This window comes from Crocodylus porosus, unplaced genomic scaffold (assembly GCF_001723895.1).
Source record: "Crocodylus porosus isolate Cpor-Errol unplaced genomic scaffold, CroPor_comp1, whole genome shotgun sequence".
Lineage (NCBI taxonomy): Eukaryota > Metazoa > Chordata > Crocodylia > Crocodylidae > Crocodylus > Crocodylus porosus.
In genome coordinates this window covers 30,084,860-30,109,013 of record NW_017728911.1, presented here as the reverse complement: position 1 = coordinate 30,109,013, position 24,154 = coordinate 30,084,860, and the positions used below count along the sequence as shown (strand labels likewise).

At 43.2% G+C, this 24,154-nt stretch overlaps 1 protein-coding gene across 4 annotated transcripts in view; it reads left to right on the top strand.

Annotated features, from left to right (window-relative positions):
* The window catches only part of AKAP13 (A-kinase anchoring protein 13), a 243,484-nt gene that overhangs the window by 96,131 nt on the left and 123,199 nt on the right, over nt 1-24,154 (top strand). For all 4 annotated transcript variants that reach the window (XM_019533755.1, XM_019533754.1, XM_019533753.1 and 1 more), the window contains exons 6-8: nt 8,502-8,691; nt 11,923-14,851; nt 21,040-21,116. In XM_019533755.1, the coding sequence (XP_019389300.1) occupies nt 8,502-8,691; nt 11,923-14,851; nt 21,040-21,116 (3,196 nt within the window). The remainder of the gene's footprint in view (nt 1-8,501; nt 8,692-11,922; nt 14,852-21,039; nt 21,117-24,154) is intronic.

Sequence of the window (24,154 nt, the reverse complement as noted above, 5' to 3'; positions counted from 1 at the left end):
AAAGTTCCCATCAGCATGTTTTCCCAGTACAGTCCAGGTGTCTTCTAGTCATGCTCAGTGTTGGCTGCATTTAATCAACTTCATAGTTGGTTTCCATTACTGAGCACATGTTGCTTTTGGCAGCAGTTTAATGATAGCCAGTGTATTCAATGAGGTTTTCTTGTATGCAGTTAAAAGATGAGGGTTTCTTCCTCCTTGCCAACTAGAGGAAAAATCTTGTCTTGTATTCAGGTAAGTATGGTATTTCTCATTTAGCTGGAAGAAATGCTGAGCTGCTAATGTGCCATTTTGTTCAGGCGAAGAGAAGGCTTGCAGCTTAGGGAGAGGGTAAGGTAGGTACAAGAACAGGGGAGCATGAAGGAAATACTCCTCCACAACTTCACATTTTACTACCCTTTTATGCCCTTACTCTACCTCCCCAAGTGTGACTGCAGTATTTATCACTCATTGCCTTCCTCCACTGGCTCTTTAGTATGCTTACACAACTTAAGAAGGAGGCATATCAGTGGACAGTTAAAAGAAGAAGAATTGCATGCTTTCCTTGCAGGGAAGGAATCTCTGAAACCAGATATACCAGGAGATAAAGCTCTCATAATGCATTCCTGAGAAGGAGTAAAATGAAGGGGTGCAAGAAGATTTGGTAAGCTGTGAAAAGGACATAATGATTTAAGTTTGTTTTGTGGCACATCAGGTCGTCAAGCAAGCCTAGATGTGCTTGGTGCTGTCACCCAAAGAGCGTGAAAGACTTGAGAAGCTACTAAATACTGAGGGGAGGACCCAGAGATGGGGGACGGGTGGGGTAGGAAATGAAACTATAAAGCTATCAAAACCTGCAGTACAGATTGACCCGGATACTTTTGTGATAGGCCATTTCCATTTCAAGATGCATGTAGGGTAGTGTAAACAAGTGGTTTCCAAGAACTTCTTTGGTCTCCTGGCACACATGGGTTGCACTTCCTTGTTCTCATTTTGCTGCACTGTTTGGATCAAATCTGGCAGAAAAGGGGAGGGGGGGGTTAAAGGAAGATATTTAAGTTTATTGATCTTCAGAGATTCAGACTTAGCATGATCCTGTTTCATCAAAAGTGGCTAAAATGGTAGGAGGGAGACAAAATTCTGCCTTTTGCAGAGCTCTAACGCAGCCTGTGGTCAGACTTGTTTCCAGAACGTAGGTGCGTCTGGCAGCAGGATCAGATCCCATTGTATGTTGCTCATTTTTTTTTATTAGAGATTTTTTTTAATGACACGGGTACAACAATACATGCTGAGGTTGTCTCCATTGCTGTACTTCTGTACCAATGGTTCTCTACCTTTTTTAGACTTGAGGCACCCTTGGAAAATGCCAGCTGTTAGGTTTCACTTGTTTTTTGACTACAGAAAATAATAGAGCAATTCTTCTGTTGCAGAGAACTCAGCAAGACCACAACAGGTCAGAATGTTTTTGACTCAACAGATTCTGCTTTCAAATCTCTGAGCTTCTCTTGTTAAACTTATTTTTACACCTAACACTGTTAACATTGACTGGCACACTCATGACGCCCTTGAAAGGATCCCAAGGCATGTCAGGGCATAGTTGCGCTCTGTGAATCACTGCTCTGTAGTAAAGATGATAGGGGATGCATTCCATTAGATCTCATCTCAAATTTTTGCAGGTCACAGGCACATCCTAAATTTCTAATAAGACCCTAACCTGTGAAAAATGTAGTGATCCTCCTCCTTTGCTTTTGCATGTACTCTAATATAAGATGACCACTCCCTCGCTCCCAGTTTAACATTGATGGGGAAACCCCTTGTCTTGAATCCAAGTCGAGGGGCTGTTTTGGCCCCTGCCCAGCCCCACAGCAGTAGAGGAGGGGGGAGCAGCAGAAGTTGGGGTGCATAGGAATGGGGTGGGGCAGGCACCACAGGGGGGTAAGTGGTGGGGGGGGCAGGTGGTAATGTATGGAGGGGGAAAGGGTCAGGGCACTTAACTCCCCTACCACCTGCCTCCGTACTGCCTGCCCGTCTGCCACTGCTTTCCCTGGTGTGATGATAGTTGAGACGAATTGAAGACAAATCTCCAATAACTGGATCATATACGTGGAAGATTATAACAAATGTATACGTTTTCTATGTATAGAATCTACTTGTTTTGCAGGGGGGTCTTGTTTTGGGGTAAATATGGTAGTTCCCTTTAACAGGGGTATTTTGGGACCTTGTGATGGGTCTCAAAATGGCAAAGACTGTAGATTTGGATCCATGGACCTGAACTCCATGAAGTCCAAGCCTTTTGAATATAAGCTAGTGGAAAATATGAAAACATAAACCACAGGAAGAAATAATTTAAGAGGCAGTTTGCCTTATGGAATGCAGAGTATGTGAATTGTTTTGCCTGGCAAGTATATTTAATACCAGTATTGGAGTTGAGTTTTATTATTTTACAGCCCACATTGAGATGGAAAAATGCTTGGTTGGAAGAGCCGAGGAAGGATAGTTTGATTTGCTGTGATAATAATTGGGCATATTCTCTGACGATAGGTGGGTCTGTGAATTTTCATTAAAGAAGGGTTGGAAACCCAGTTTTCTTTCTCACATGGATTATAGTTTGCCTGAGACTTGATCAGTGGTTTGAGGATTTTCCAAGTTACAGGATACTGCACTTCAAAAACTGTTTGTTTATTGTTTCATCTTTCATTGAGAAGCGCTGGTTGCACATGTCAAAATTTAGGATAATGTCCAAATTCACCTCCACATCTGTTAACTTCCATGTGCAGTATGATAAGAGATGCGAGATGAGTCGTCATCATTATACAAGTCAATTTTTTATCTCTTTCTACCGTAAAATATGATAACATTTTAAAGGACCAACTACATAGTTGGGATAAGGTTAGACAAGCTTTCCAATGCGGGGCTTTCTTCAGGTTATTTTTGAGGAGGGGAGGATGCACATTTATTTGTTGCTGCTCCATCAAATGTGTTTGAAACATTTTTCTTTACTCTCTGAGCCCCCAAGACCTGGAATAGTGTCCCTCCAGAAGTGGTGCAGGCACCTACTCTGGCCTCATTCAAAAAATGTTTGAATGCTTATCTTGCTGGGATCCTTTGACCCCAGCTGACTTCCCGCCCCTGGGGCAGGGAGCTGGACTCGATGATCTTTGAGGTCCCTTCCAACCCTGACATCTATAATTGGATACACCAGGTTTAAGTTTGTTTAAGCCATTATAGACAAATTCTTTGAAAATGGCGCTCTGGAGTATTCAAGTTCCCTTGCGTTGTAGGTCTAAGGGTGTCTCTCTGTAGTTCATTTGGTATCATATTTTAGGTGTAGGTAAGTTGAGTGCCTGTGGCATGTCTGGATGTGTTCTGATAATGGGGACAGTGGATTGTCATCTTAAGAGTGAAGGTACTTCCAAGAAAAATGGTGATCCAACAATTTTAGCTGTTACCTTTAAAAATGCACTCAGAGTATCCATGCAATAGAGTCCACTCTTAAAAATAAGGGGATACTCTAGGGTCTCATACCACCATGCGGTAGATTTGGGGGAACGTTGGCTTGACAGTAACGCTGACATCTCTAATTCGGAGTCCTCAAATTCTAGTGACACTCTAGCTTTGTAAATCTGGAAACTGAATTTCAGGATTAAGGGACTTAGCTGCGAGCTTTATTGAAGTGCTGTTTTCAAGTTCCACACTGACTGAACTTCAACATTGTGTTACAGGAGCTACTGATCTTAGCCTTTAGTATGGGACAGTTTCTTTGGAGTTTAATCCAGAGCAAAGCCAAGCAATAAATAAATAAATTTAAGAGAGGGAGAGAACTGTTTGCTTTAAAACCATGCAGTTGAAATGAATTGGTGTTTTTTCTCCGTCTTCTTATATTAGAGGTAGAAGCGTTCGTATCTCACTTCCTTCACAACAAGCAGTGGAACCTTATCAAAAAAAAAAATGTAGCAAAAGAGGCTTACAGAAAAATCATCATTTATCATGAGACATGCAAGACATCCGTGTGAGTTGACGGTTGCACTACATTTGCTTTATTTAAATCAAAGCCCCGCTCTGGAGTCCGGAAGGGGAACTCCCCAGGAAATCGCACGTTAGGGTCTCTGTCCCTCATGATTTTTTTTTCTTCTTCTTTTTAAGTAAGGCACAAGGTAGTACTTCCTAACACAACGTTCTTTTTTCTCTTCTATTTGTCTATGGGTTTTTATTTAGCTGTGTATTAGAAAATCTGTCTACATACTAGATTTCCAGATTTCTGTGGTTCAGTTTTGGCTTCAGGATCTTAGCGTCCAATTGCAAGTGCGTCTTTGAACACTTTCTCCACGCTCGTCTTCCCCTTCTATAAAAATATCTTGTCAGTACTGACAGGAAGTTCTAGCACTTGCTGTATAGCTACAGACTTTGTCTTTTTCCAGTGCTGGATACAGTATTGGTACAGAGCTGCCCTATACGTTCTGTTGCATGACATTCAGTCTTTTGTTGCTGAGGTGGTGTCCAGTTCCTCCTTCACTGGGACAGAACAAATGATCCACACATACAGGACTTGGAGATAAGCAAATGTTGTGATGTTTTACGTTTCAAATACGCCAGCTAAACTGGGGCATGGCCAGTCTCATTAATTTCTTGGACTGTGTAGGTCAGGGTCAGGCAACCAGTGTTGGTGGCAGCAGTGATTTGTAATTGTTTGGTTCTCCTCTCATTCCCATCTGGGCTTGCTTGCTGATCTGAGCCACGTTTCCATAGCTGCAAGACAATTTTGTAAAGTTTCTTCCTTCTCCACGCAAAGATATTCCTCCCCGAGGAGAATAACTTCCTCAGTTTTAGAAAATGTTTTAATCTGACCAGGACTTCGGTCCAAGCAAGGCAAGCAGCGAGTCCAAGGAGGTTGCCCCAGCAGGAACAGTAGTGTGGACACACACGGTGCAGACGTGATGGAAGAGAAGAATGTAAACGATGAGCTTTGATTGCCTTGCTTTTCGAAATGAAGGAGCTGCCTGCAGCTGGCTTACAGAAGTATTTTCCACATCTGCTTTGATGGAAATATCTATTCATTTCTGTCTTCAAACATTCTTCTAGGAGGCTGAGGAAAAGGGAAAGCCCAGGAAAGGATTGACTCAGTAAAATTAAAGTTTTAGAAAGACGCACATTTTCCTGGCCGCTGGTGTTTTCTCTTCAGTGCTCCAGTTTTACAGTTACAGGTGTGTGAAAACAGGACTTTTAAAGCTCTGGCATCCAGGTCTGTACATGCATCTATTAAAACAACCTAATATTTAAATAGTTGAAATGCATGTATGCTTGAAGGGGTATAGGTTGTAGCCGTGTTGGTCCAAGGACATAGGCAGACAAGGTTCTTTGCGTAAATCTGATATCTTTTATTAGACCAATGAAAAATGTATGCGTAAATGTTTTTATCTGCTGGCATAACAACTTGGTAGCACGCTTGCACACAGTTACACAGCAATTGATAATTGTGAAAATGAGTTGGGTTTTTGGTCAGACAGTCTAAAATGAATTCACATAAAGAGCACAATTTCTTCTAGAAACGCCGTGTCATGTCCTGTTGAAAATCCAGGGGTTTGCATGCAAGATGTTAGAGGGACATAGTGGGGATGAAGGATTATGAGCAAGCGAGCAAAATGCATTGTTTACACAATCTGAGTACTTGAGAAACATCTGTCTGTGGGCACAGGTATCTGTTTGTGTGTGCACATGTGCACCTTATGCACCCAGGGTTATAACCATCACCCTTACTTACTGATATTGCATAGCAAATTCTTCTAAGACCAGTCTCGCTAACCTCAGTTGCAGCAGTGTCCTTAATGGGGAAATTTGTGAAATGTGAACTATAAATGAGAGCCCTCAATTGCCTCTCTGCTTACTGTAGTGATAGGCAAAGTGACTGTAAATGGCAGCTAAGCCTGAAGTCCTGTGCAATGGCATGGATCTGAGAAGTTGGTAGGCCTTTTGGAAGATTCAGCTGCGCTTTGGAAAGGTTTGTCTGGACACGCATCCTGACACTTGCATAGGGAAGAAGTTGCTTGCTTTGTATTTTAAAGTAATTATTTGATCGGTCTGGCATGTGTCTGAAGGTGCAAAATTGTATTAGAGGTAGGTGTAGTCATTTTATTCTGGTGACCTGCGTGCTTGTGTGCAATTCATCTCTGAATCCAGAGGCTTTTGAAGTCATTTGGTTTCCTTTATACTCGTGGATTCTGCAGATTCTTTGTCTGAAGATACTTTTTATAAGTGCACTCGAAGCTGATGGGAAGCTGACAAAGGCTGCTGCGCTTTATTCTCTTTAATCTCAGTGATTACTCTCATGAGTTGGTGAATATGCTTTTTCACGGTGACTGCTTGATTGTGTTCTGAAAGCTGCCCTAAGTACAGTGATTTCTCATATATGACAGCTGGAAAGGAAAATAGTCGAGACAAAACTGTCTGTGTTTCCTTGGTAGAGGAGAGCCATTTATTCAGCTACCTCATGCTTTTAATAACTCAGTTAACTTGGATTTCAGTGACTTGATATTTGGTTGATACCCTAGTCACTAGAGCTGTACTCTGCCTTCTGTTTCTTTACAGAAATGCTGATGCTGCTTCTCCATAAATCAGGAGTCATTCCAGTGAAGTCCACAGAATTACCTTATGGTAAATGGGAGGCAACTTAGGCTCACTTATTTTGAGCTTGATTTCCACAATTCATAGTTAAAATTTAAATGAGTCACAGAAATCAGAGGTTACAAAATCTACTCGGGCTGGTAGTTAGTTAGCCACTGCCCAGTATAAGGTTGTTCTTTGCACTATATTTTCTGGTGTAAAACTGGCTGTGGGTTGCTCCACCCTAACGAGCACCTTACCTGCTGCCAATCTGGAGAAGAGATCTGCTGCTTTGTTACCGCTCTGCTTCAGAGCCCGAGATGGTGTTTGTTTTAACATGCAGATTAGCTGTTTCAGTACCCCGTGGTGTAACTGCTTTCCACTTTTCTTCAAGTGAGTTTCTTATGATAGTCATTTATCTCTTTACATGGGTTACAGAAGTAGTTCAGGAAAGAGAGCAGCTCAGGCCTTTCCTTTAGCAGGGGAAGAAATGGTATCTTCTTCAGTTAAATTATCTAATATGAGATACCAGCTTCATGAAGACAAGGCAGTTGGTGGTTTTTACCCATGTTGACAGGTCAAGATAAAACCTAGGCTGTGAACTTGGCCTCCAAACAAGCACGAGGACTAAAAACTGCTTTGTCTTCCCTTGAATCATACCTCATCTCTGTCAACTCAAATGAAGAGCATGCCTTTCTTGCCAGTCAAAATGAACCTTTTCCAAAGCTAATCTGACTCCCAGGCAATAAAGCCAAGAGCCCTCCATTGCCCAGCTGCTCATAGTATGGATAACCAATATGAGGGGCACTGGGGGTACCCTAGGTCCTCAGGTGGGTGGTGTACAGGAGGAACCCCAGTCTGTCCTGTAATGCAAAGTGCTTCTTTCTGAATGAAGAGGATGATGTGCAAGTAGTTCCTTGAACTCATTTTCAATTCAGAAGGAAACATTTAAAGAGGGGTCGGGGAAGGAACAAAGTGAACGGAAAACTACGGAAGTATTCACTCTATACATTCCCCCCCTTTAAGTATGAGTGTTGTCTCATTGCAGTTGGTGAGACTAGTCATGTTAATATAGCTAAGCACTTGTACAAATATTTGCAGAATTAGGGTCCAGTGTTTGACCAAAGGCTCTTGTTTAAGAAATAGCTGAACCATTGTGTAAGTCCTATTCCACTTTTTCTACTCTGCTTCAGCTCACAACCTGTGCCAGTTTGTGTGATATCTGAACATAACAGGGATGGGAAAGTCCATAGTTGGATGTCTCTCCATCCTTCAGACTGTGTGATCGTGGTGTGAAGTAGTGTGACTAATGTGATAGCACCTTGACTCATAATATGTTCTCTTTATATATACTGGAATACAGTTGAGCTCTAGTTTTTTAAACATTGCACGAATGAAGATTTAACATGAGACACCATTTTCCCATGCTGGATTTTTTTAAAGCTAAAATTGTCAGTCCAATACCTGGGGGAGGCTGTATATGCCATAGAAATTGTTGCCTCCTTGTTCATTTTCCTGTTGCCTTTGTTCCAGGAATCAGGAAAATGTTTTCATTCTGTGGCTGCCAATTTGGCCTCCTTCCCCTACATTAAGTTCACTTTAAAAAGTGATTATGCCCTTCATCATTGCTTGCTGACATACTCTTAGCGCTTGGAAAAAACTGGGTCTGTTGCTGAATTAAGTACAAGATTTGGAAGGACCATGTGAAGTGGAGTTTGTCACTGACTCTAGCTCTGAACTCAAGTTCATTGTGTTGTGCCAAGATTGGGGTGTGTGTGGGTGCGTCCACTGGCCCTGGAGCCTGTACTGTCTTGTTTTCCTTGGGTCACCGATTCAATGACTGTCCATGCGGAGGAACAGTCTGCATGTCACGGCGACACAACATTTCAGCCTTGTGTATATATTAACTCGAGTATGTTTTATTTCAGAGAAGATGCTGGCGAGCCTGACTCTTGGAGCACTTTGTCTCATGTTGTGCACTCGGGGGACTGCTGTGTGAAATACCACCAGGGGCTGAGTGTTTACACGCTGACAGCTGAAGCCAAGAATGGAGCCAAGGCTGCCCTGGAGAATGACGTAGAGCGGCTTCAGAAATGCATAAAAACCCACCGGCACACGGTGAGAAAGGGGCCATAGCAATTATGGAATGGTAATGGGCTGTTTTTGCCATACAGGCAGTGCTCACGTATGCGTTACAAATGATGCCATTGACTTTTACGTTATACAGGCTCAGGTGAGCTATGGGGTCTTGCTAATGGGACTGTGAGGACACAGGAGGGAAAGTTTCGTCCTTCTGGGAGGTGGAGCTGGGTCAGGACCTCTCCCAGCACTTCCCTCTTCATGTAACCTGCTTATTTCTGCTGCCAGCTCCCGAGTCATCTTTCTGGGCCAGGAACCAGCTAGCAGGAGGAAGGTCACATCATGAGGGCCAAGGAGATGCGTTTGAAGCACAGAGCTGCTCCCTGCGGGGAGGTTGGGTCACTGGGCAGGGAGCATGAGATGGCTTCTGGAACTGGTTGGAGTTAATGGAGGGTTAGGAGGGCAGGGATGTTTCTTTGTTTGGAAGAACAAAATCAGGCAGGAGGCAGTGCTCCAGTTGAGGAGCCTTGATGAAAACTCACCTATCCTCTTAGTACCTCCATACAGGTTTCTGAGAGTGACTTCACTTCTGTCCGGCCCTGAATGAGTTCACAGTGGGTTCTTCTTTCTCTCTCCCATTAAAGCACTGGGCTTTAACCTAGCAGGTGACCATGCCTGTTCCTATTGGAGTCATTGGGAGCCATGTTAGATCAAAAGCCAGGGCTTTTGAAGAGTCAACTGTCAATACTTAAATGTAGCTGCCGCAGAGCCTCTTTCTTTAGGGACAGCAGGGGAATGCAAAACGCAGGCTGGGATTTTACAACTTCTATAGAACCCTTCAGTTTTTGTTGCACATCCACCATTCCCTCCAGAGATCTGTGTTGTATATTTGTGTATAATCCTACTTGCCTAGTAGGATTATACACAGCGCACCCCATTCGTTAAGATGCAAAGAAAGAGAACAATAACTTTTCTGAGAGGTAGGAAGAATATTGGTCAGTTAACCAGGATACTATTAACACACTGATCTTTCTGAACAACAGCCCTCACACCTGTCTGAACGTGTAGTGTTAATGTCTCTGGATTTTCACAGAAATTGCTGATACGAGTGGTAAAACAATGCTAACTTTGGAATGGCTTCACCTTACCTCCACTTCCCACCAGATGACAGTAAAATGTGGCCAACGTACCAAGTTCATTTCTCATTGATAATGCAAATACCGGATGGGCATATTGTGTCTGACAATGAAATCAGAAAAACTAGATTTTTTTTTTCCAGCCCTGCTTTACTTCACATCTAATCTGATTTGAATTTGGAAAGCAGCCCTGCAATTATTTCATTTAGGTTCATTCAGGGTCAGTTGAAAGGCAGTTGGCTTCCTCTAGGAAAGGCTCTATTTTTTCTGTCTATCAGCACTGTGACTTCACTGCAAGGACGTGAGGGATCCGACCCCACTCCGGTCCAAAATCTTGTTCCAGAACAAGTGTCAGTGTTGTTTGTATCTATCTGTGTTGGCTGGGAATCAGTAGAGCATTCCCTATGGACTGCTGCAGTTACAGCTACCAGGCAGCTAAACACTCCATTTGAACATGTTCATTTGCACACCAAATAATGCCCCCAAAATGGTTTAGCCTTGTGATTTTGCTTTTTATAGAGCAGGGGTCAAACACTTTGGGCTTCTGTATCAACGCAGGATGTCAGATCTGTCGGTTAACGCCCACCACCTCTTATTCACTTGCGTATCTACCATGCATCCACCTTGCATTCATTGCATTGCAAGATTGGGGGTCTGTGCTAGGTTGTAGCACACAAAGGAGAGGATTACTTTTATTTAAGGTAGGCTTCAGTTGCAAATGCCAGACGTTCCAATAATGGTACAAGTTAGCAGTTTGCCACTACCAACTGTAGTACAGGAGATTTCTGTGAATATTGAAAGTAGTAGGTCAAAGATAGGCATTATAACATATGGCCCTCATATTAATACAGCCTCCAGAGGTGTCTTAATGGTACAGTATCTAACCTACTACCCATATACTTAGGAAAACTTTTATCATCTCTGCTCCTCCTTTATGGAATTTTACTTCTTCTGGACCTGGAAAATACCTTACGTTATCTTAGCCAAACCATAAAGGAAACTGATTAACGTGAAATGCAAAAACCCAGTAAAAGAAGCTGTTTTCCTTGAATGCTTAATTTTCAAATTGTTGGTGCCCCCTTTCCATAGATGAGTGTGTTGGCCACTTTTCCCTCAGATTGTTTTTGATGAAATATTTTGAGGCATCTGTGCAGTGAGCCATGCTTAAGTTCATTAAAACTTGGAACAGAGGAGAGGCTGTTGAATCTACTTCTAGGACATACTTTTACTAAGGGGCTTTTCTGTGGAGAGGAATGGCCCTTCCCATTGCCACTAGACCTAACCACAGCTACCGGAGGGAAAGAGCTTTGGACTGAGGCTTATGTGCTTGTTAAACTACAAAGTTGTAAACTATTAAGTCTTATGTAATAATTGATAATGGTCTCAGCTGTTTTTTGTCAAAGCAGAAATGAGGCTGAAAACCCCAGGGCTTTGAGAATCCAGATTCTAGTTTATAGGTAGCTATACTTGAATACTTAGATGATCAGTGGTATATAAAAAATCCTGTAAATGCAGTGCATTTAAACTGTGAGGGGCCACTGACTGCTGGAAGTTTTACTGGTAAATTTTTATTTGGGGTAAGGAAATAAAGTCTATGTATTTTAGTTGCATACACTCTTCACAATAGGGGTTTTGATCATTCAGCCAAAATTTGATATTTAGGCAGTGCTGAAAGTGGAACTTCCCACACTGTGGACCATGCCTAACAGTGATCCTCTTCGGGTCAGGAAGGGAAGATCCATGGTATATACAAGCTGGGAATGATCCACAACAGTTCAGCCCTGAGCTTCTCCTGGACAGCATTACACGAACCATTTGGACACCAAATTGTGCATTCAGATGTGTGTCATTTACATACTTTAAAAAAAATGGGCAAATTTTGCTGTTCACCTAGCTTGAATCTATTTGAGCAGTAACCTTCAGTATCTCTGACTGGCACGATATGAAAATAATAGTTTCCTTTTATGACACAATTTGTAAATGCAAATGGATATACGCATGGAGATGGAGAGAGGGGCATATATCATTCTATGTACTTTGTTAAGGTTTAAGGGTCAGCTAAATCAATGTGTTCACTATTAGAGTGTGGCATGTTGCAAAACAAATAGCGATCATTTTTATTTCCCTTTTTCAGAATGCAAAGCAGCAGCCAGAGTCTGAGCCAAGAACTTCTGAGGATAACTGCAGTAAAGGAAGACAAATGGAAGGACAGCAGGCTATTGTAACCCACAACTCTGAAGAAATGGTGACAGAAGTCAGCAAAGAAGGACCCTCTGCCACAGCTGACTTGGATTTAAGGCAGTTCTTGGCCCCCTCCTGCCACAAAGAGGATGAACGTGACGGTGGGAGTTTGGGAGTGCTTAATGACACGTCAGGTGATTTGCTGAGTGTGGTGAGCACAGAGAGCCGGGGGTGTTCCTCAGAAAGTCAAAATACAGCTTTGTTGAGTAAAAAGGAAGAGGAGGGGCCAGCCTCTATTGTAGACTCTGAAGCCGCATCAGATAAAAATGCCTGCACACTGAGCCCAGCTCCTGGAATAAACAGTGCTGCAAGCCTTCCATCCTGTGGAAATACAAATGAGGAAACTGGAATGACATCCACTGGAGTTATTCTGGATCAAACCAGCCTGAGCGACAGAGATAATAGCCATCGGGAAGCGCAAAGTGCCGAAGAGTGCGCAACTGAAAGCCCTGTTACCACAGTTGAAACTGCAAGCAAACCCCGAACTTCCGGGGAGGGCGTGGATGTGGCCATGGGCCAGTCCGAATGTAAGAACTGTGCGGGGACTAGAGTTCCCTCTCCAGTACAGCAGCATGAAGAACATGTAAGTGCTGAGGCAAGGGGTGCCAGAGCTGCAAGCCTGAAGGAAGTGCTCCCAACAGGTGAGGAGCTGATCTGTCAAGCTGAGTCCTTGCTTGGTGGCGTTAGTGATGCTGCCTTTGAAGGTGTGGTCATGCAGGTGATGCAAGCCCAGGACACTGCAAATGCAAGGGCTGATGCTAGTGTTCTCCCAAATGGCCTTGGGGAGACTAGCAAGGAGGGTATAGCAGACTTGCAGGCTGAAACGGCAATGAATGGCTTCTCAGATGACCCAGGTCAAGTTGCCCCTGTTGTAAAGGAGAGGCAGAGTGTGACTGCTGCTGGACAGGAGCTTCAGGCAATGAGTGAGATAATGCCTTCAGAGAATGTATTGAAGCAGGATCTGGTTGTCCTGGAAGTTAACAATAGCGAGAGCTGTGAGCATGGGGTGCAGGTGGACAATGGAAGTCTGGCTCTTGAGCTGAACGAGCTGGAGTTGAGTGACCACGCACATGACGGTCATCCCAGCGCTGATGCCAAGCAGGGTGCCTTTGGCACGCCTGATAAAATTGTTACCGAGTCTGCATGTGACCACGAGGTCGGTGAGTTAGCAGCTGAAGTGGAGCAGAGCCTCAAAACACTCGTGGAGATGTCGGGAACTGAAACTATGAGCAGCAGAGGAACCTCATATACTGCAGATGGAGGCCAGGGGGCTGCTGGCAATTGCCATGCTGCTCATCAAGCTGTTGAGCAAGACAAACTAAGTGACAGCTTAAATCCAGAGGCTGCTGCAGCTTGCAAATGTGAGCTTGATTCACACCTTCCACATGAAGGAGGCTTGGTTTTGGCAGAAAAAGGGCCTCTGCAAAGCCAGGCACTGACTCCAGAAAGCACTTCAGAACTGGAGGGGGTCACTGCAGAAATGGGACCACTTGCCTATCCTGTATTTAGGGAAGATACACAGCAGGGCCACGCAATTAGTCAGGAGACAGGTGCTGCAGTGTCACCTTCTGGATGGGAGGCATGCATGCATGATAACGATCCTAAATTATCCTCGTGTGCCAAGGACATAGAGTCTATACAGGATAATTTAATAGGCACACCCTCTGCAATTCATAATAAGGAATCTAAACAAAACCAGGAAGTAGCAGAGACGGCAGTGGTTGCTGAACAGGGCAGTTCTGAACATGGCACAGTAACCACAGAAACTAATTTGCCCCCAGATCTCGGGGAAAAGGAGAACTCCGAGTGCAGGCTCCTGCAGCCAGCTGAGAGGAACAGCCCCGAGCCGAGTCGGGAGCTGGACCAAAGTGGGACATTTGGCAGAGGAAGCATCTTGTCCAAGGAACCTGGCATTGCTGTTGTGAAATCCTGTGCTTGCAATCAGGGTGAGCAGCCTGCAGTGAGTGATAGTACTGCAGACACTGGATTGCAGGGAGAAATCTCTCATCAGGAGGCAACTGAGAATGTGGCAGCGGATGCCGGGGAAAGTATCACACAAGAGTCTGTATTGGAGGACAGATCACAAGATGCGAAGGATGACTGGCCTTCCAGCACAGCATTGAACCAAGAATGCGATCTCAGCCCAGCTCTACAGGGAAGCTGTGCACACACAGAATTAAAGGAGGCCTTGGGACTGACCACCTCTTCTGTTGCCTGTGAGAATATGGAACCACTAGAGGAGGCCCAGAGATCTCCAGTAACAAGTTATCCAGAAGACCAAGGGGATATGGACAATGTACTTTCCAGGGTATCACTTCAGCCCATTGTGGAAGAAGCCACATGTGATAGTGACTCCAGCTCAGACACCATCTGCTTGGCCAGTGAGAGTGAAGCTAGGTCAGAAGTGAAAGAGGCCCAAGAGATCTTGGCTGAGCTCAAGGAAGATGAAGAAGAGCAGAACAAAGCTATATTTGTAGCACCTCCTTCATTGTGTTCAGAGAGTTTAAACGCTGCCGAGCCATTGGAAAATGTGGGAGAAAAGAGTTTTGTTCCCGATGGTGATGGCTTTTCTCTAGATGAAATTACAGAAGGAGTAGAGGGCCCTGATGCATTCGTTTCTTCAGGGGAGGCACCCTGTTCACTTGAACCGTCAGTTAAGAAACCAGAAGATGTACCTGTTGCAGAAGGAACAGAGAGCGAACCCCAAGCTGTGGTAAATATAGGAGCCATGCTGGACAGAGAAATGGATTTAAGTTTGCCATTTGGTGACCTAACCAAGGGAGATACAAGTCCAGGAATGCTGGCATCTGAGTTTGTTATAGGTAAGGAAAATAAGATGTTTCCTTATCTTTTTTTATAGGCTTACGTGCATGTGGCGTTTCATGGGCAGGGGAAGGAAGGAACTGTATCGCACTGGGCTTAGGTGGACAAGGTTCTTTGGGTAAATCCAATATCTTTTATTAGACCAACTCAAATAGTTAGGAGAATTTTTCTTAGCAAGCTTTCGGGCACAAACACCCTTTGCGAGGCTGAGGAAGCGTCTCCTATTTAAATGGCATTGTATTTATTAAGAATGAAAATCCAACCTTTATGGCTAGGGAAGTGGATGGGAGAGACCTGTCTTTGATGAGGAAGGCAGATATGGAGAGGGCCTCTGCAGAGAGGAGAAATCTGACTTGTTTATTAAAGGTAAAGCTGAAGTCCATGCTTCTGGGATACCCTCAAAATAAAAACATAGTCACAGGCATATATTTATGCCAAAATATTTCTGGAAGAATCTGTAACAGGTAAGTTGCATGTTAAGAAAGTGAACAGTTAAAGGGCAGCATAATGCCCAGATTTTGTTATGCACTGCAGATGCACCCTTCCTGTTAGGCCAGGCACCTTCCAGTTTTTTTGCTTAGTGCTAATTTTAACATTTCTTTCAGCCCTGCTCCTTATGCTTTGCTAATGTGGAGCCAGAGAACAGAATAGTGTTGCATTAAAGCTTCCTTTCTAGTCCAGTGGAGCAGCTGTGAGTGTCCTTCTGTAGGAAGCAGCGCAGCTGCCTAATTGGTGGTATTAGGTCATTTAAAAAAGACAGCACAACCTCCCTCCTCCTCCTCCCTCAGCCCACACCACCCTCTTTTCCTGCCTGTGAAGCCATCGTAGAGCAAAGAAGCAATCTTTTCCAGTGCATTTAAGCAGTGCTGGAATTCAGACTCATTCTTCACTCGGTATAACAAACCAGGAAGCAAGATGATCCTGGAACTCCGATGAATGATGTTATTGGAGATAAGTTACTGCGTCGGGAGAGCTTGGTCAGAGGTGGTCCCTGAACTCGGAGAACTAGTAGAAAGCGTCTAAAGGTAACCTCCTCTCCCCCTTCCAAAATAAGGAAACAATGGAGCAAAAAGCCCAACAAACCTAAAACCTTTCTGTGTTTTGTCTGGACTGAGATTGTAGGTGAATAGCTAGCCTGGCGTGGAGCTAGTTCAGTTCAGGCTGTGTACTCCACCTGTTCAGGCTGGTGTGATATGCGAACAGTCGGGCTGTCTGCCACTGTTCACTTGGCTAAAAGGAATCTATAGGCAAGGTGTATCTTTTCTCTAAGAAGCTTAAAACAAAGCAGAAGGCTAGTTAGGAACATCAAAGAAAATAACCAGAGTAGAACAACTGCCAAAATTTTAAAGGTGGAAAATACAAAACCACATAAACACCTGACTGCCTCTTCCTGCATAAAAAAGGAAGAGATTCACCCCCTCGCCCCAATCTCCCCCAGTTATTCTCAAGTAGAGGTGTGTAGGAGACTTATTTTAGCAGACGGTACTTTTTGGGGTGCGGGAGTTTAACGAGTTGTATTAGTCATGGAAAGGCAATAATTGCTGTGTAACAGGCTGTTTATGTAAATCAGAAAGCTCCTTTTAAAAAAAAAAAAAATCCTATTTTTGCACGGTGGCAGGTTGACATTTCAGTAGATTGGGAGTGGCTGTAAGTCGATCCCCAGGAGTGTTAATTTCTTCTGGGAGCTGCTTGTTTTGAGGCTTCTGCCGTCTAGGGCTCGTTAGCGGAGGTTTAACTCTGCACCTGCGATTAGATATACAGGTTTTTCATGCATGATTTCATATCTGGAAATCCAAAGAGCAAAGAATGAAATGGTGTGAGAGACTAGTATCAACAATGAAAAAAGCAGCTTGCGTTTTTCATAGCACTAAAGCTTTCTGTCAGATCAGGGTACACGAGAGGAAACGGAGAGGCGACCTTGTTACAGATCTAAAGTATGTGAAGGCGCATTACAAACAAGGATTTAGGATGTAATGGTCCAGTCCTACCCATAAGGAAGAGTTGTTTATCCAGAATATAAAGCTGCACTAAGAAAAAATTTGGCTAGAATGGCTTCTCTTAGGGAGCTGTTGGATCAGTTTACACAGTGTAATGGCACTGGAGTGCAGGCAGGACAGATTAAAAGGAAGAGAAGCAGATGCTATGAATCGGAGTTTACAGTTGGATTTGCTGCCTGAAATCCTTCTGCTGTAACCAGGAAGCTGGGCTGGATCTACATTAATTCTACCCAGCAGCACATTCAGGCAGCGTATTATTATCATGTGCACCTTTTATTTTTCTGCCTGGGCAGGTGCCTGACTCACCTGGGGAATTTTATCTTGTCAGCGGACCCACACCGGTACTGCCGAGTCCTTCACACCTTCACAGCAGTACTCTTTCTTGCTGGTTGTTCATTGGCAAGACTTGTTCCTACCTGCCAAGAAATGCTAATATTTGTATTGTGGTTGCAGAGAAGTAACTGTTGCCCAGCGGCGGGCGCCAGAATCCTCTGCTTACAGGATGGGTTGGTGTCCGGCAAAATATCCCCACATCAGGTTGCTACTTTCCAGAGACCCGCATCACTGTGTTTTTGTTCCTAGCGCAGTTTGTGATAAGCAATCAACTGATTTTGCTCCCCGGTGAAATATGCAGGGTTAGGTACATGTTTTTCATTTGAAGCATTTGATGACTGCACTCAGTGACATTGCTTCTTTGTCTCATTAGATTCTCATATGATCGGCATCGTGGAGATTTAGAGCCCTCGCTGGCCCCGAGATAAAAACAAGGCATTGTCCAAAACAGATATTCATTGTGGTCCCAGTGAGGTCAAGGAGAATCTCTTTGGGGGAAAAAAAAAAAGTCTCATTGCTCCACAGAGGAGAGCCTCATGTGGCATTTAGGGTTGAGTGTTTTAATCAGCATTGAATTGCAACCAAGGAATGGGTTTTTTCCATGTAAGTAGTTGGAATTATGCACATTAGATTCAGGGATGCATTTGGTAGCCGTGTTGGGGCGAGACAAAAAGAAATGCAGAACTCTCAAACTCTTGGTTCAGAGATGATTTCTTAGGTGATCTAATAAAAGGCATCATCTCTGAACCAGGAGTTCTAAAGTTTTGCATTTCATTTGATCTGATTTGCATCAGGCACAGGTAACAAGGCACACTGGCCTGGGGCTAAGTCTACGCTGCGAAGTTTTGTCCTTGCAATGTGAAAAAACCCCACATCCCAAGCATAGCAGTGTTGGCGAATCCTCTCAAGGAGAGGAAAGCTGTACCGGCAGAAACGTCCTTCTGCCAGTGGTTTACTTTCCTCTCGGAAATTTTGCCAGAACTGATGTTCCATCAGTACAGAGCACAACGCTTGGTTTGTCCGTGTCGTGTGCCCGTGCTGTTCAGGTGGTGTCTTTGGAAGCTCACAAAGACCAGGTTAGACTTGTCAAGTGTAAGAGCTAATATGTAATGAGTTGTCAGACACTGATTTATCATATTAAAACCTTACATTTTTGTATAGCTTATGACACCCTGTAGGTTCACAGTAATGATGAGGTTGATAAAGGAAACGTCCATGACTTCAGTAAACTGAGGACCATGGCGTTAAGGTTAGGTCTTAGTGGGGGCAAGGTTTGATACATTCTTTGCATCCTATACAACAGTGATCCCTGGCGTGAGGGCAACATGTTACGCAGGAAAGAGACCCTTTGAGGTTGTTTGGAAGCACAGGAAGTTTAAAAAAGAATAATGCAGGAGTTGACAGAGAGCCAGGTAGGATATTGTGTGCAGCATATTATTACTTTAGTATTGTTGGTCATAAGCAGTGAAGATGGGGACCACTGTTCTACAGCACCTCAGCATGGTTTACGCACCTCAGTGAATGTATCATTTCAACTGTTCTGTGAAGAGGGAAGTATACTCAGTATCCCTGTTTCACCGACAGGAAAGCACTGAGAATAAGTGACTTGTCCAAGGCCATGCAAGAAATCTGTGGCAGAACCAAGAATGCAATCCTGATTTTCTGATACCCATGGCTGTGTTTTAGCAATCAGATGGTTCCTTCCCAGTCTCATACCTCCCCTCTAACTTTCCTGGGACCAGTCTGTTCCCTCTTCCAGCCTGCAAACAGTTCTTTGCTGATACACCCCAGACCCTAAACAATGGTGAAGTCAAGGCACGCATTTTTGGGCTTTAGCAAATTGTCACTTCCTACCAGCCGGTTCCTGGGACCATTATCATTGCATTTATCTTTTCTAATATCGTGTTTCAAGGGATTGAATGGGAGGAGCAAAATTTGCTGGCTGCACCCCTCTTATAGTTAAATAAATTGGTCACTAGCTATTTTGTCAGCTAACTCAAGTCCCCTGAGTGATGACTGCACAGCCGTAGGAAAGTTGCTTAACTGGTTCCAGTTTTTAGGAGGTTCTCTATCAACACCCCGTAAGCTCATCCTTTCCTGTCAGAGCAGCACAGCATTGTAATCAGTAATTTTGTGGGGATTAGCCTAACACGCAACAAAGCATGTGTGCCGTGCTGCTTAAGCCTACTGCCAGGCCCGCTGACCATCTACATTAAACACTCTTCAGCCTTCCCCCAGGCACTGACCTGAGCATCAGAACCTGAGATTGAGCTTTTCTGTAGCCTGTTGACTACAGTTCAGTATTTATCACAGCTGAGCAAGATGGAAACAGAGGCAGTCTGCCAGGGGCAATTCTGTACCCGTTTCCTCTCTCTGATTTCCCCTAATGGGAGCCAGCACAAGAGGAGAGACCAGACTGGTGATTCCTGGAAGAGCTCTGCTCAATTTTCCTGCTCCTGCCTAGCACACCCCTAATAGGATTCAGTCTACCAACTACTCTCCTCTGCTTCCTGTGGATGAAAGAGCCAGGTGATGGAAGTGGGGAAGGGTCGTTTGTGTAGTGCAGGGTAGTCAAAGGCAACCTTCAGCTTATCTCTGAATAGAAGTATGAACATAGTCAAAATGTCTGTAGGACCTTAAAGCTATATTGGTTGCACTAGAAAACCACCAGTGGTCCATTACCTTTTGCAATACTTTTGATTTAAAATAGGACTTCAGTTTTCTGGGGCCACTGCATATATGGATTATCTCACTACAAATTAACGTCTATTAAAAAAAAAGCAACATTTTTTTTTTTTTTAAACCCTCCTGTTCATTAATGTAGTGCTCAGGAACAAATGATACAGAGGAAGAATGGCCTCAGGGTTAAGATTAGGAGACGTGGGGAGCTGGGCTCTGTCACCTAGCTCAGCCACTGATAAACTTCGTGGTGTTGGTCAAATCACTTTACCTGCGTGTACCCCCACATCCACATCTGTGGAACGAGAGTGATATTTTCATAACTCATAAGGAAGGGGATAGCAAAACTCCATTCACCATCTGCAAGGCAGTTAGTTTGTTATCCCTGGGTCTATAGAATTTATTTCTTTATTTTGATTTTTTTTATGTTTAAGTCCAAATCTCAGGAAGTGTCACAGGATAAAAACGGTTATTCACTTTAAAAAGGGCCTCTTTAGAACTCATTAGAGACTGCCTTTAAGCTAGGAAAATGTAGAGAGAGCGACTTGAATGCAGTGGCAGCTGATGGAGGGTTGCATCTTTGCTTGCTAAGGAGAGGGAGCAGGGGGCAGAGCGTCTGCCTTTCGGTTCCATCAACATTGTCACTGGGAATTAAAAATCCTTGTTCCCTGTTCAAATAATTCTTAAGGTCAGCTAGAGACTCGATGGATTTTTAATCTTGGGACCTAAGCAACTTGCTTCAGGACAAAGAGAAAAGAAATGCATTGCAGAAGTAGCACAAACACTTAATCCCGACTGCGAAAACTTCCCACTTTTGTCCAAGTTAAGTAAGAAAAGAAAAATAAATATATACTGTTTTATCACGCAACAGCAATGTTGGAAGCCAAGCCTTCTCCTGTGTGCACACATACGCAGAGGTAGCATAGTGTAGATAGTGTGTGAGCCTTTTGGCAGTTTCCTGGTACTCATTGACATTTCATAGTTTCCTTCAGTGATAGACACCATCACTGTAAAACAAATAGCAAACAAGGAGCAAAGCTGGGAATGAAAGCAGCTGCTGAAAAGAAAACTAACACTTGTTGATTTTTTTTGTTTAATGCCTTGAATAAACAAAAGAGCTTCAGTGGCACTGGAGGGATTTTATTGAAATGTGCTTTGCAAACCTTCTGTGCTTTCAGGAGCGGCGGAGATGAAAACTGAAGACGAGCTGGATTTTCTGAAGGACCTCAGAGAGAATTCCCTTTCTGAAGGAATGGTAAGTGAGTACACTCTTTCTTTTGTAACCAGCAGTGTTTTAAAAAGAAACGTCCTGGCTCCTGTAGAAGATCAGCTGATTTCCTCTTGCCCCGCCTTGGTGAGACTAAACTTAGTTATATACTGTGGGTTTCCTTTTTAACCTGCTGAAAACAGCATTGCTTCTTTTTAAAAGAACTTTTCTGTTTTTAAAGAGTATTTAGCTGAAAGAAGGAAAACATCAGAAGACAGATGCTAAACTGCTTTGGCTGTTTCCTAATGTATGAATCACTTAGGCCATTCAGTTCCCAGCAGCCTGCAGCTGTCCAAAGTTATGGAGGATAAGATGCTAGGGAAAGCTGTTGCTGCTGTTCGTGGTATAGAACATATTAGATGAGTGTATGTATATTGTAGTCCAGTGCCCTGGGCAGGAAGCTGGGAGCCACTTGCATGGTCTGACCAGCTTTGCTCTGGACTTTGTCCTTGGGCAGATTACTTTGTTGTTTTGTGATGAGCAATGAGAGAGAGAGAAAAAAGCAAATAAATCCTACAATATGCAGGGGAGGTGATAACAGCAAGCAAGCAAGAAATTTGAAGTGGAGTTGGGTTTATGTTGGGTTTAAAGAGTTTCTGTCACCATCATGTGTAGCCATTTCTGAGAATTTCTTAAAACAATAAATGCAAGGCTAGTTTGGCTGAGCTGCGGTATAAACCAGCCTTCCTATGTTTTGCTCTGTTGCAGGCAAGCTTTCTTGATGTTATCTTTCCCGGTGTGTTTGGAGGCAGTTTCCGTACTTGCATGTGGCCATTTCTTTCTAGAGAATAGTTCAGAAGGGTTAGTTAGACAGAACCATTCGAAGTCTGTGTGTGCGTGTGATGCTTTGCAACAGCTGTGTTTGTGCACGAGTTTGTGATTAAGAAGTTAATGTTATAATAGAAAACATTACGGAGATGACTTAACATCACAGGGTGGAGCACAGAGACTGCTGCTCATCACAGAGTGAAGCTGTTTGGGCTGCAGGATCTTCTTGCCAAGGCTGATAATACAACCAGGGTTACTTTGTTTTTACGAGATTTAGGTTTAGTGTCTACAGTTGTTAGTTCAGTGGGTTTCTTGAGGATGCGTGTTCTCCGATTAGAAAATTGTCTCGTCATTGGAATGCAAAGGTGCTGACTTCATAATCTGTTCATTATTACATGTAATTTTCATGATTAATCTCTAAGTGACTGCTTGTATGTAAAGATATATTTAGAGAAATGCAAATAAGGACACACCCCAGGTTTTATTTCTTCCAGGCCACATGCATTTCAAAAGAGGAACAAAAAGAGCATTACATTTATTTTTTGTTTTGCATCTTTCACAGCACACATTTGGTGGTATGTTTGGATTCGAGGGAAGGGGAAGGAGGGAATTTATTTTTTTTGGTGTATAGTTTGGTTTGGTTTCTTGCCTTTTTTCTTTTTCTCTTTTTTAAATCTGGATTAGCTGGTGTTGAACTGGGAGTGTCAGGAGAATGGAAAGTTTGCTGCAGAAGGAGTGACACAGCTTCCTGTTGCTAAGTTCAATAGAAACAAAATAAAAACTGTACTATATTAAGGTCATTTAAAAAAAAGAGTCAAGGATTTATAAATAGAGCTTAATTCACACGTGTAGGCTTTCAGGGAGCTGGCTGGTGATTGGAGTTGCAAAATATAGATCTGCTGCTCTTTGTGTTGTCTGCATCTGCTTTATATAGTGTTGGTTTTATAGTCAGTGTTTCAGGCTTTTCACTAGTGGACCATTTTGGGCTTAATAAAAGAAGTTTCTCTAGCTTGTTCCGAATAGGAATTTTTTAGTGGTGGTATTTTCCAACTACTCACAAATGGCCTTGTCAAGTATTTTTTTTTTTTTTTTTTTTTTTTTTTTTTTTTTTTTTAAGAGCTGAGTCGAGGGAGCCTTCAAGAAAATTATTTATCTCATCTTTTTCGGGTGAGAGTTTTACAACTGTATTTGCATATTTATAATCTACAAAGACATTTATGGGCTTGGACTATGAAGCACTGAACTTTTCAGGCCCAAGAGAGGCAGTTGGTTCCACTTGTGCATAAAGCTGAATTGGAGCAAGATATATTTGAATGGGTTTGCATACTTCTTTCTTCACATAGCTTAGTCTCCCGGCCAGTGGTTTAGTTAAATGCCTGGTGCGCAAGCATTTTAGTTGGTTGCGTATTACCTGTGAAGGGTACTGATCTTTTCCCACAAGAATTGATAAGAAAAGAACAGGAAAAAGGGTTTCTCCAATTAAAATACGTGTTTTGAAAATGGGCGTTTTTCAGATTTCCTTGGACTGCTTCCTTTTTGGCTCTCTTTGCTGAGATTGAGGTCTAATGCGTTAGCAAGTGTTTCCTAGGTAGTTCCTGTTGTGTTTAGCAATATGGGCTGCACACTCTGGTTCTGCTGGGGATATCAGCAGCCACTCATTTGTGTCTTCCTATATGGGTTACTTAGGTATCCTGAGTTGGGGTACCTGCTGCATGTGATCCATTCAGAATAACCCTTATAATCTAAAAATGTACCTAAATGGAAAATGTGGGTACTGGGGGTCAAGGAGAGGTTTAAAATCAACTGTGTTCTGATGCTAGGTTCCCCTTGTGTTAACCCCAGAAATACAGTGCCACTCATCATTTATTTGTCTATATGTGAGACAATGGAGGAAATACTGCCTTTAAATGACCAAACTGGTGAGTAACAGATGGTTACAGGTTGATTATTGGAGAGAGGGGTAGTTCACCTGGAGTTTTCCTTGGTTGTTTTGTTTTTTTTTTTTACTGTATACTTTTGAGCACAATGCATTCTCCCTTTATAGCATGATCTTGATTTAAAGTATGAGTTTTCCAAGAAAGGTGCATTCCTGATTAGAGATGTAACTTGTAATGATCTATACACTTAAAGTGTAGAGGGCACTTAAAATGAGAATTCTGAGTTTTTCCACACCTTCACTGATCAGATTTCTGCACAGTCAAATAACTTAAGTTTGACACATCACTTGCAGGTCATCATCATTGGGACCATGGTGATGA